The sequence below is a fragment of the Pundamilia nyererei genome, unplaced genomic scaffold (assembly GCF_000239375.1).
Source record: "Pundamilia nyererei isolate P.nyererei 1_Seehausen unplaced genomic scaffold, PunNye1.0 scaffold00357, whole genome shotgun sequence".
NCBI classification, from domain to species: domain Eukaryota; kingdom Metazoa; phylum Chordata; class Actinopteri; order Cichliformes; family Cichlidae; genus Pundamilia; species Pundamilia nyererei.
The window spans coordinates 173996-187862 of NW_005187758.1; the positions used below are offsets into that span (position 1 = coordinate 173996).

The 13867-nt window shown below is 42.9% G+C and overlaps 1 protein-coding gene across 1 annotated transcript in view; it reads right to left on the reverse strand.

Annotated features, from left to right (window-relative positions):
• Positions 1-13867, reverse strand: part of LOC102206834 (sodium channel protein type 5 subunit alpha-like) — a 261018-nt gene that overhangs the window by 54255 nt on the left and 192896 nt on the right. Inside the window, exon 22 of the mRNA XM_013915747.1 lies at positions 9701-9789. Within this exon, the coding sequence (XP_013771201.1) occupies positions 9701-9789 (89 nt within the window). The remainder of the gene's footprint in view (positions 1-9700; positions 9790-13867) is intronic.

Genomic DNA, 13867 nt, shown 5'->3' on the forward strand with positions numbered 1-13867 from the left:
CATGTGAAGAGACGCACACATAAAGTGGATAATATAATATAACACACACGCAGCAGCCTTGGGCCAAAACCTCCTGACGGTTGACGTCTATAATGAGCGGTTTAAATGTATTTCTAGTCATAAGCTGTTTCTATTGTGGAGCCAGAGAGGAGCAGCAGGCAGCACATTCACGAACATTAGAGTCACGTGTAATCGGATTACTGTAATCCAAGTAAGAGAACAAGTACATAAAAAACAAAACTTACAATTAATGAAAAGCGTCTGTGCTTTGAGTGCATCAGCAGGTTTATTTAACACGTCTTCACTCAGTAGAAAAAGCTTTCTGTAATTCATCACTGACATCTGCTGATTTGAAAGATTCTGATGATGTTCTTTTAACCCTTTAAGACCTACCATAGAACCAAGTCCGCCAGAGCTTATATTATATTTTTACATGCTGTAGAGCCATTTCTGGGAGCATTTCAAGTTGATATACATCAATACAACCATTGGAGCCTAAATGTTAATAATATGTATGCATTAAGTGCATAGTAATTACATAAATTGCAAAAAAGTGCAATAAACTACAAAAAAATTGATAATCGTTTTAGTTTTTTTTAACATATATTTCTAGTTAGAGAAATTTAAGAGGCTTATCCCTCAAAACTGTAAATACAAAAAAGTTGCACAAACTAGTTTCCCACCACAGGAAATTTATTTTGAGTGTCTTCATAGTTTTATTTTTGAAATGCACCAATTTTTATACACTGCAGGAAAAACGAAAATAAATATTATACTGCAAATTTGCAAAAAAGCAGCATCAAAATAAACAATTTCCAGCAGTGCAATATGAGTCCTCAGCATCCCAGAAACGACACAGAAAGGCATAAAGTCAAAGATTACTTTTAAAAACACCAGTATAGGCTCATAAGGCCCTGATGGTAAAAAACGACATTTCTTTGAAAATGATGTCACTTCCGGTTTAGGGCAGGTAATGGTGGACATGCAATAGTTCGCGCTGACGTCTATTCCAATGTAGGAAGTGTTACGAACAGCTGATCGGATTGGCAAAGCGTGTTTCTGGAATATTATGTTTTTGTTGCTGCAAGTGCTTTTTATGCAGTTTTTACAAAGCTATATGTGGAAGGAAACCGTGACCTAGGACAAGCTGATGGCATCAGATGTAAGTACAACTCAACTTCATATGCAAAAAAAATTATTGCGCTAGCTCACGTGGTTGCAGAGCTACCGGGATTTAAAAATAGTTACACAAAACAGAGCGTGCCCGCTCCGACCGGCTCTAAAGGGTTAAAGAAGACAAGTGAACAAAGACCATCGATAGCAGCTTTGTCTTTTGTTTTTGTCCACTTTATTAATTTAATGACAACAAAAAGTGAAGCTGACGTGGAAATAACTTAAAGCTGCATTCTCCTAGTGGCCAACAGGGGGCGATTCCTCTGGCTGCAGAAAGGCTTCCTGTGATGGTTCTCTTCTTATTTGTCCTTCTGTATTTTGTTGTAGTCTGCTCTCTGTGTTCTGGATTATTTCGTGTTTCTGTATGAGCTCTTCATATTTGTTAGCCTTATGTTCTGATTTTGAGCTTTTAGCTTTCCTGACAGCGTTGGAGTTTTTCCTTTTTTTAAATCCTGTAGTCCTGGGATACTCAATTAAACTTAAGGAGGCCCAGTTAGAGAAACGTCCTCAAACAAAGGTCCAGAATATCATAAAGTTTGCCATGCACTACAATTCAGTGCAAAATATTTTGAAGTATTTTATCCGATCAACAACTGGCTGTCGAGTAAAAGAAAGAAAGCATTTCAAGAATGTTTATTATGAATTTTCATAATGACGTGGAGCGTACTCTAAAAATAATTAAATATTAATAAAAAGTTATTTTCTTGTCAGTTAAATATTGTTTGCAAACAAAAGGAAAACAGCTTTTGAAAGTGTCTTTGAACAAACTGCGTGATTTAAAATAATTTCCTCTAAGCTGCATTTGTGCGACTGGATTCTTCAGACTTCTGTGTCCGGTCTCCTCGCCGAGCTTCCTGTGTTAACAGCCGTTCTGAATCAGTCATTTAACTGTTTCAGGTCTGTGATGATAATTCTCCAACTTATGCTCCTTATTAGAATCAGAATTAGAATAACCCAGGGTTTGCTCATCATCTGCTGCCTCGGTCCGGCACTGCTGGTGGTTTCTAGATACCAAGATGGTGACAGAGAAAACACTCGGGGGTTCAACTTACAGTTTATGGGCCAAAATTAAATATTTTGCAGCCCAAAATAAGCAAACGACTGAATTCTTATCTTAAACCCAACAAGATGGCAGCCCAAACACAAAAGCTTCAAAAGGCAGAAATCTGAAACCGATGGTGACGTCACAGAGGCGTAATCCATCTTTTATATACAGTCTATGCGTCTGAAACCCTCTGAATAGGCAATAAATTGAAAATCCACAACAATGGAGTGTTTAGTTGTTTGTTCAGCAGGTAGCTGCCAGAGTGAAAGACATTTCATTCATTCATCGGCAAAGCCAAGCGTGTCGCATTGTTCGTCTTCACTAGGCAGGAGGAATGGCATGTCCACTACTAACGAGGACCAACACAACATTTTTTGTTCCCTGCAGTCTGCCCTTTTGTTTGTTTCAATCCAACAAATGCAGACATAAGATATATTTTATATTTACACAAGGCTGAGAGAGAGACGGAGAGAGGGAAACAAGCGAGAAGGCAGCAGAGATGGATGAAGGCAGAAGTGCAGACTCTTACATTTAGTCAGATGAGCAGCTCCAAGTGGAGAAACATCTTCTGCAGCACAAAATAATGACATCACACATGCAGAAAACAGCTGAGCGAGCAGGTCAGGAAACACACGGCGCGTTGGCCGGTCGGGGTGAACGTGGACAGACGGCAGGACGGTTTATGCTTCACAGAGAAGGCAGACCATGTTCAATGCATTGAATTTAATCAATTCACTTCAGTTTTATTTGTACAACACCAGCAACAGCTGCCTCAAGGTGCTTTATATTGTGAGGTAAACACAACTGAAAATACAGACAAACCTTGGCGAAGGTGAGAAGGAAAAACCCTTTTTTACAGAGAAAGCTTTGAAGAATCACTGCATGTTTCGTGCTGCTCATGCAGCTGCTGTAGAAGCTTCTGGAGCTTTATTAAAATGACATTTCCACCAGTCACTGACAGCAAACAAGAACATAATTCCCCTTCTTTCAATGCATGGCAGTCCCAGGACCCAAACGAAGCTAATATACACTGATTTAATGTGGGGATCATGTCACATGATCGCCTGGGTTCCTGTGTCTTTACATCAACAGCAGAAGTTTGAAAACGTAGGAGTTAAAACCGATCTTTGCTTCTTTAGATGAAACCGTATGTCCGGTGCTGGTCCTGTGGGTGAGGATGCCTTTCTGTGTTTCTCTGAAGTAACTCTGCAGAGCTGCAGCTCGAGAGCTCATCGACATCCAATCCAGGAGGTTTTGATGTCGGCCATTTCATAACAGACAGGAGAAATCAAAGCCAGGCCGCCGCCTCCATTTCCCACCACCTGTCTCTGCAGACAGCACCTGGACATCTGCTGGCGGGGATCCTGAACTATACCGGGGTCAGAGGTCACCAGCTTGAGACTGTGGTAGCAGTCGGGGTCACAGTGAGTTTTACTAGCTGACATTTAAGGGCGCGCACACACACGCGCACACACACTCAAACAGCTGTGAGGACAGGGTACAGCTGGCACAAACAGAGGAAAGTCACACACATGCTCAGCTGTTTCTACATTCATGCCTGTAAGAGCCAACCAGCTTCAGTCCACTCGTGCTTTTCCTTATGTTGCTTATTTGTCTCCTGCTTCACTGGTGGATGTTCAGACCAAACATGGCCAAAGCTTCAAAAAATGACATCAGTGCACTGAAAAGCAATCAGCAAGCGATCTTTTTTCTGCTTTCTGCTCTAGATGATGTCACAAAGACAGGACATCCTTAATATGGTCGTCTCAGGCACAGAAGCTCCGCCCACCTGCAGTTCAAACCCTCTTTGTGGGTACAGTGGAAGAACTGAGGGACTGCATCGAAGCCCAGTATGAGATCAGTGTGAACTGTGCAAAGCTGCTGTAGTAAAGTCACAGAGTGAAAACACGGAGCTGGAGCTTTAACCTAAAGTCCGACTCCAGCGTTTGCCTCGCAGGCGTCCTGACGGTGGAGCTGTTTCTAAATGATCTAAATAAAGAAGCGCGCTGCGGCTCACTCAATAGTTTTCCAACAACAGTGTTGGTCTTTAGCTCGGAGAAATCAGACATGTCAGGCTTCTTGGATTCTTTGTTTTAGCCCAAATCACAGCGTGGACACGGAGTTTTTATGCCTAAACCAAAGCAACAGTGACAGTTTCAGCTTTTGTGTCAATCCTCGGATGTGTTTGTGTCTCTGCCACCATCCTAATGTGAATTTGTTTTTAAAGCAGCAGTGTCCCTGTACGCAGCTGATCTATGCAAATCTACACGTTTACATTTTAACCGCAGTGAAACATGTAAAGCTCATTTAGAGTTGTTTAGGATGAGCGTGTAAAAGGCTGCAGTGATGCTGCAGGGATTCGCTGCAGGGATTCGCTGCATTCTTGAAATGTTTTGGACCATTTGAATTATGAAGCTTTTAAACAAGAGCACTTTTGACATTAGAGTCGTTGGGAGGTCGAGAGGTGTTATAAAAGGAGCCAGAATGCTTTACAGCAGATGATTATGAAGCTTCGTGATGGTTGCAGGCTGCAGCCGCTGCGTACCTGAAGTACCGAGCTTAGAAAACACAAGCAGACAATAAATCACAGGAGCTTTTATTTGGCGAGAACAATGCCGTCTTAATAACACTCTTAAATTATTTAAAACTTTCCCATCCAGTTGGAGCAAAAGGATCTAAAGGTCAACTGCCAATGACTGCCACTTTGGTGACCTTTGACCTTAGCTGTTGACCGTGGGCACGACGACCAGCTGATTCCAAGCTTTTACAAGACAGTAAAAAACCACATTCAGTGATTTATAACACCATTAAAGGCTCGGTCAGCTATTTAATCATTACATAACCAAACCAAGGTCTATTAAAACTGGAGTGCCGGAGCGGCTTAACAGCTTCTATTTACAGTGAGCTGTTTGTGTACTGGAAATAAATTACATACAACTGAGCTGGCGAGAGTGGGGAGATGGGCCGAGAGATATAGAGAGTAGCAGAGGAGAGAGAGAGGACGACAGCAGAGGGGAAAAACAAGGAATTACAGCTGGAAGAGACGTAACAAGAGGGAGATGAATGGCTGCGGTGGCTTTGTTAGCTTCACTACGACTGATCAGCTGTCGCAGCTGCACATTTAAAATAAAGAATTTTGGCCTTTATTCGGTTACATAACAGACTCTATACAATTATTGATATTCGAGGCCGGATAAAGAGTGAGTGAAAGTGATAATAAATAATAGTTAAAAATCATAAAATGGTAACCCCACTTGGGAGTCAAACCCTCGTCTCCTGAGTGGAAGTCTGTGGACTGCGAGCTTCTCACCACACAGCAGGAGAAAACACGTTTCTGTCCAACTAATGAACATGAAAGACTCATGAGTGCCTACATCAGCCCCTCCCAAACTTTAACCTTAACTCTGAATCATCAAGAAACGGGCCAGAACAATCTGCAGCTAATCTCTACTCTTCTGCTAAAGCTGAACATGAAAGACGCCACTTTGACTGTAAAGACAGAGACACACCCTGAAAGACCCACAGAGGGAGAGGGTGCTATAGAGATTGAAAATGTGACGTCATTCCGGGGTAAAACCGCAAAGGATTGTGGGAACGAGTGGCAAGCGGTACTAGCGCACGCAGGCTTTCACATGAAAACAGTCACACAGCGATAAAAAGAAACAAATAATGACAAGAAGCTGTTGTATTATTAACTGCAATAGCCGGTCGCAGGACAGCCACGGGAAGCCGACGGGTAAAGTGATCGGTTTTTATCGGATTACGTCGTTGAAGAGAAATTGTTCGAGCCACGTTTCCGAAGTAACAAAGAGCCGACGGATGGCCTGGATTGCAGACCAAATATAACGTCCCAGAACACTCCAAGCATTTCCACAAAGGTAAGTCTGCTGTTGTAGTTATTGCGTAATTTATCATAACATAATTGTTGATGTAGGTTACAAATAAGTCTTCATTTGAATTGAATTCGTTGCGCTATGCTGCTTTGTTCACTGTGGCTTTGCGGGCTAATGTTTGTTGTGTTTTGTAGGAAAACCAGCCTACAAAATGCAGGAATGTGATCCAGACTGGCGCCCTCTATCAACCTGGTCATACAGGTTAAAGCTGCTACCACAGCCAGATTTGATCGGTTAACAGAGAGAGCGATATCAAAACAGCCACGAAAAGTCCCGCATATATGTGCCCAAGTGTTGTACTGAAGCAAGCAAGTGATGATTAACTGTTTTCCAGTAAGTTGTTTTGCAATGTTGTTGGTTTTTTTGTTGCATTGTTGATTTGTTTTTCACCGAAGCAGCTAATAAAGCACCATTGAATACAATTTTGCCTCTTTCTTATAAGATTCTATAATAGAATGAAACAATAATGCCAGTTATAAACAAAGATAATAACTGAATGAATTATGAAACACTCATTTTATTTCTATTAGATCTGAAAAGTTGTGTAACACTACAACCTGAAACAACAATTAGATTGCGTTGGCCTGTACAGGAGATAAAGAAAACATTTTAACAACAGCTGTGAAATGGAATAGTCCAAATCACCAAAGTAAACTGGACCTGGGCTTGTTGCAGGGATCTGAAGTCACTAAACATTTTGTGAGTGTATGAACTCACACTTAGGACCATATAATAATAAATATGTGCGTGATGAAAGCTGGGCAGCACGCTAATGTCCTTACTCCACTCTGTATGCTCGTATGGGTCTGACCCTTTCACTCCTCTGATTTTTTCGTCGTACTTTTGTTTTGCCTTTTCGTCAAGTCTGCCTTTGTACGGACCTGCCGTGTTCTCCGTCGTTTTGTACATCACTGTTTTTGGGGCAAATAAAATGCAAGTAGGGATTAAAACCGGTGCTGGAAATACTAGCGCTTGATGCAGTGTTTTGATTTTGTTGCCACGGGTACCCACAAAGCAATGCACAAAAGTCACGTGGTCTGTGAATCTCTATAAGTAAACCCAGGCTCAGTGTTAATATGGAGGTGTTAGCTGTGGATTGAGGTCGGTGTTAAAGCAAAACAAACAGATATCAGCCACCTGCAACCCGAGCTCTGAGTGACAGACTGCTACGCAACTGCTACACCGATCACACTGTCTCCATCCCCGGCTTAACTTTACTGCTCTCAGCGAGGTTCATATCTTTCTGACTTTTACCTTAAATATCACAGTCAGAACACACAACGTGGTTATGATAGTTGTTCTCCTTTAAATGTATTGTGTGAATCATAAAAGTCAAGTCAAAGTTGAGCCAACATGCCACGTCATGGCCAAGCAGGGATTGGAACCATTGGGGAACACGTTACAGAAGTACAGAACAGTGTTTTTATAGAGTCTAAAGTTGGACAGGACTGACTCATTCTTAGAGCCTGCCTCAAGTGGACACTGGAAGAACTGCAGGTTTTGTAGATGTCCACAGCTTTGATGAAACATGAAACACAGTGTAAAAGACAGAGATCAAGAACCGCTACTTCTATTCTGGGCATTAAGTAAAACAGATTCATTCTCTTTTTGCAGTGAAACGGGGAATAATATGACTTCTTATCACTGGATTCCCGCCCTTGACCCCGACACTAAACCACAGACTGGTCCGGTCGGCGCTGACAGCTCATGTTCATCTAAGCCTAACTACACATCACAGAGAGAGCGACGTGGAGATACACCTGACCCCAGCTGCTGACTAATGTTCAGATCTCACCAACACCTTCTTGCTGGTGCATTATTTAACTGCGTAACTAGGTCACGAGCTGGCCAACACGCATTGTCTGACATAATAAAAAATCATTGTTCATTCATGTTGCTGAGCCAGCAAGAAGGCTTGCCAAAAACAACACCGGCATGAATTATTTAGATGTCAAAATATTACGTATTTAACAAAAACACAGCAGCCATGTCTATTACTCATGGTCAAACCCCCAGTGTGTGTGGCTTTGTCTGAGACTCGTTATTTAAAGCACAGTTACACTAACAGTCGGTGATGACGCTGAACAACGTCACATCGCCGCTGCCTCCGCACATTTGCAGATAAATTCTGAGCATGCAGGTGATTGGGGATGCTGCAGGACACCAGCTTCTTCGATTATAAAGCATAAAAATATCAGAACAGCCGAGCACAGATTAAACGGGCAGGTTAAACACCACCTGTACAAAGACTGTGCATCATAAACTGTATTTGTGAAGTGTGCACACTCTCAGGCGCCAGATTGGCCGCTGAGTGCAGCTAACATTAGCAGGTTAGCATCCACGTCCCTGTGCTGATTGTAGTCACACATCGCTGCGGTCGAGTGGATGTATATCAGCTGTCACGCTGACTCTTTCCAAGGTTTCTTCACAGAGAGAGAGAGATGCTGCTGCCTGCTAGATCCCTAACATGACAGACCTAACTTTCACCCAATCAGAAGGAAATTGGCCCAAAGGTAAGGCAGCCTTAAAGGGAAAGGATGTAAAATGTTATTTTTCAGACAGGGGACGAGCTGAGGGGTTGCACTTGGGTCCAGGATGAGTTAAAAAAGCTAAATCATGCAAAGTTACTCCAAGTAGATCCAAGAATAAAAAATTGCAGCTAAAAACAAGCAGAATAGATCAATACTCATCTAATCTAATAAAGTGCTTCCAGCATTGCCTCAGCTCTGCCTCACAGGAGGAGCTGTCCTGGAGGGGGAAGCTGCTGCTGTGACTGGTTCATGGATCTGTTGCAAACTAAATGTTGCAATAAAGAATGTCTTTAATACTTTTTCAAAAACAAAGCGTTTCTCTGGCAACACGAAAAACCAGCTAAATAAGTCTTGTTACACTTCAAATGAGTTCAATCTCAGTCTACGTCTGAGCCCTGCCAGTCAAAAGCTCAGACCTCAGACTGCTCTAAATGACTGGCTACTACTTTTTTTTTCTACTCTGAGATCTTTATGATGTCAAAGAGAAATGATTTCACTTATGTGGTCATCTTAGCCAAAGTTCTTCTAAACAAAAGGAAACCAGCTAATACCAGCATTCAGAAAGGAGCTGTCCAGAGTGTGAGCACAAGCATTTAGTGACTGGCAATGCAACCCACATTTTCTCAAGTTATCCCAGATTCGAGGCAAGCGACAGAAGTGACAACCAATGAGAACGAAGGATGCCGTTGATTGACTTATGAGAGGGTGACAAATACATTTAAGGGTTGCCTGGGCCCAGAATGTCTGCTGAGGATGCATGGTGAACGGACTTCCTGTGTGGATGCGCGTTCATTATAAGACAACAGTGCTACAGGAAGTGCTGAGCTACGGCCATCCCCAAATTAAACCCCAAAAAGAAACTTTCTAAAACAGAGATGCTGGAAAAAACAGGGTCATTTTATAATGGTGGTGATCCCTCCCCACAACCAGAGTGGACGAACCAACGAGCTTGTTAAACTCAGAACAATGGAAACCTCACAGCTGGAGAGTGTTTGTTTCCTTCTCTGTCTCTCGTAATTGTTAAATATTTCAGGGGGTTCGGGAAGAGGGTTGGTCACGTCAGGAAGCACGTCGTAGCTCGCTAACTGGAAGTCAGCACCGTTCAGTTTACAAACGCTCGCATTCAGCTGGGAGGATTTCAGGCGATCTGAGGGGAAATGAGACAAGCAGAGTAACAGGTAACGGGAGGAAGACGAGGAACGATGCATCAGTGCGTGCCTGTTCTTCTCTTTTCTGCTGAATGTCCAAGTGAATTAAGAAAAAGGAATAAAGGGAATGAGATGTTACAGCAGTGGCAGAGAGAGAAAACAGCCCTCTTGCATCACACACACACGCACGCACGCACACGCACACACAGGAAACAAAGCTTGATGCTAAGGAGTTGTGAAAGCAGCGATGCTCTGAGTCCCTCTCTTTCTGTTGTCCCGCCCTCCAATCCAGCCTCCCGTCTCAAACAGCGTTAGCGTATCCATCTCTGTGAGGACGACGCTAACCTCCAAATGATTCTGCTCTAAAACCAGATTCGGACGCTTGGACGGCTCCTCTGAACCTCCAGCAGATGGTGATCGGACCCTCACCAGGACCCGTCCTCACAAACATATACATGTATTTACACCACCACCCCCATCCCCCTCTCTGGCTCAACAGCAGCTGATTTAGGGGGAAAATATGTTCCTGAGCTTTGTTCTATTTATGCTGCCCTTTCACATTAGGTCACAGTGTGTATCTGTGTGTACATGTGCTGCAGCTCTCGCTGTATTTGCATGTTTCACCTCGCGGCTAAATGTCTACTGCACCACGCAGTGGATACAGAGATCCTGTAAAGCTAGAGCAGAGCAGAGGAGATCTGGTACTCGGCTGTTTGTAGGCGTGTTCAGAGCTTGTAAACAAGTCAGTGACTCTCACCTGTTTTTCATGCTTGTGTTATGTTAACACCCTGAGCTACAGCCATGGCTACCAATGGCCGCCCCTCCCTGAGGCCGGTTCTATTGGAGATTTCTTCCTGTCAAAAGGTTTTTTTCCTTCCCCCTGTTGCCAAGTGCTGCTCAAAGTTCGTGTGATTGTTGAGGTTCTCTCTCTAATACTGCACGGCCTTTATTTTTCAATATGAGGCAGCTTGAAAAGACCGATGTTGTGAAGAGAACTGAGCTATGGATTTTTAATAAAGCAACCTTTTTTAAAAAGCCTGTGATTACATGCGCTTGATGTGAAAGTAAATGGTTAATGTGGAGATCTCGAACTACTAGACGGTACAAACACACAGTCTTCCTTTTTCTTTCTATGAAAATTATCTTTGAAATGGATGGACTGAGACGAAACACACACACACACACACACACACACACACACACACACACACACACACACACACACTCAAAGTAAGAGGGTCCCTCAGACAGAATTGGAGGCCTCCGGCAGTGCATTATGGTCCAGCATTTTTCTCACTCTGCTGTGCTGCGTGTGTGATGTGTTTGTGCTAAAAGGGTGTATATTAGTGTGCGTGTGTGTGCATCTGTGGTAGTGATGCAAGTTATTCAGACTCTGCGTGCCTCTGTGTGTGTGTGTGTGTCCTGCCTCACTTCATCTATTCATAGGACAAAAAGTCCGACTGAGCCGCAGACACCGTGTGTGTCTGTGTGTGTTTGTAAGTTCTTTGTACGACTCTGTGTCACATTTTTCAAACAGTGTAATATCTCCTTTAGGAACAAAACTCATAAAACTAAAATTTCTTAGTGTGTGTGTGTGTGTACCGAGGAAGGAGGAGAGGAAGAAGAGGGAAGAGGAGATGTTTCGTCGTTTCCTCTCTCTTCTCTTTGTATCTAACATGAAATGACAGATTTGTGTCATGTGTGTTTGCCTGTGTGTGTCTATGCGTGTGTGTACACACCTGTGCTGACTCGGTTCATCATCACCTCTCCTCTTTAATCATGTTGTGCACCTGTTCTCCTTCTCACCCCCTCCCTCCCCCTCCATGTCCTTCTATCACCATCATTTCCAGCCTGGAGGAAGGACCCTAAAAAAGCGATCCCAGCTCGAGGTAGTTGTGCGTGCACGCAGCGAATAGAAAGATTGTGGAACATCTTAAGTTATTCTTACAGATATTGAGCAGAAATCTTGCTAAAGTTTGCTAGAAGTTGCAGATAAACAGTGTGTGGAAATGAAACTGATTTTAAGAAAGTGCTTCCTTACACAGTTTCCTGTGTTTTTGATGCTCCTGCATCATATTAATGCTCCAGTGCAAACGTCAGTCACACTGTGATGTAATAGCTTTTTAGGAAAACGTCTTGAAAGTAGTCAAACCTAAACCTGACCTTTAACAGTGAAGAGTCAAATGTAATGACTTACACAAACAGGAGTAACATGCAGTACTGAGCATACGGTTCATCAGAGTAAAGCTGAAGGACAGCTGAGCTCAAAGTAATAATCCTAATAAGCCAACAGCGCCGCACCTGCCTGACTTATTTCGATTATTAGAGCATTTGAAGCTCTGAGCTGTTGTGACTCAACAATAGGGACTCGTGAGCTTCAGCCCTCACTGGGAATCTCAGAGAGTTCCAGGTCAGCTGGGATTTATGTGCCGTCCAAAGTGCTCTTGGACTGCAGCCATGTTTTTATTAAACTGCCTATAACTAATAGCAGTAAAGTCTTCACTGCATGCTAACGTACAGGGAGGACGCTTGGCTTTACTCAGCAGAAACGATGAGATGGCAGCTGCTGGGCTGAGCGTGCTGCCAGCAGCTGAGCCGCCGCAGACGCGCTGCACAGATTAGTCGAGCTGAAAAGTGACATCGAGCCTGCACGGGATAATTAGAAGATGAAAACAACACATGAAAGCAGCACATGAGCCGTGGTAAAAATGGTCTGCACATGCTCAGATCAATCATTACGCACGTTATTGACTGGAGGCAGCAGCACTGATCAAAGCTTACAACCTTTTTATTAGTGTTTCATCAAGTAAATTCACATTTCCTTTGGAAACACTTTAGCACTTTAAGTTTTAATAATCCAATAAATCGGCTGCCTGGTCAGTGCTTCTGCTTTTTTCTGTGTAACTTATAATGGAATACTTTTAAGTAACTGTGAATATTTCTTCTAATAATCGTTTCACGTGACTCAGGATGTTACACCAGGATCAGGTTTGAGGGCTTTTTAAAGTCATTTTCAGGCTTTTGTGCAGCGCTCTACCTGAAAGACGGGAAAAGGTAAAGTTTTGCACAAAGTACAAATGTTTCACTTCATAAGGAGAAAGAAAGGATAACTCATACTTTTGTGTGTGGCTTTGTCTACTTAACTTTAATCAGCACAGGTGTTTTAAGCGACTGTTGTTATTGTATTACTTGTAGTCATATTTGCAGTTACACATTTTTCCCAGTAGGAGGGATCTGAGCCATAAACTGTAAATAAAAGATGGCCACTGTTTCCTGAAGTCCCAGTTTGGTGCGCTAGGTGAGCAGTTCTTGCTGTTTGCCTCTTGATGTTTAAAAAAAAAAATCATTTTAGTATGATAAATATCTTGGGATGGCTCAGAAGAGCCGGAGGACACTGTCCGTACGCAACTTGTACATCGCACTGTAAATTCCCTGCTTTACGCTCCTTTCTCACCCTAATCGGGGACCATGACATACAAGATAAATATCGTGATGTGTTGAATAAATCTTTAAACCATAAACATGAGTGTTCACTGAAGTCAGAATTTGTGTGTTTTTACCACCAACTTTCACACAGCAAGACTTCATTTTCTAAGCACAGAAGTCGCCCCCTGCTGGACATTAGAAAACTGCAAATTTACAGACTTGGCACCAGTGAAACAGTTACAGTAACACAACATCATTTCCACGAGCACCGGTTAAAAACCAGCTGAAGCTTGTTACAGCACAGATGGGTCAAATTCAGCTGAATCAGCGTCCTTCGGATAAAAAAAACAATGAAATGCATGGAAAAGAATATTAGTTAAATATATGTTGTTGTGCATTTACTTAAGTACATAAGTCTGGCTTTTTAAGATGAGCTGTAAGTGTTGAGTGGTAGACAGCGGTGCACCTGTAAGGGTTAATGAACTGACCTGAAGACAGACCAGCCGACAGACAGCCAGTTGTTAGAAGGTAACCTCGGGGGGGAACAGCAGCTGACTCATCCTCACACCTGAGCTTCTTACGTCACACACAGGTGTGTGTGTGTGTGTGTGTGTGTGTGTGTGTGTGTGTGTGTGTGTGTGTGTGTGTGTG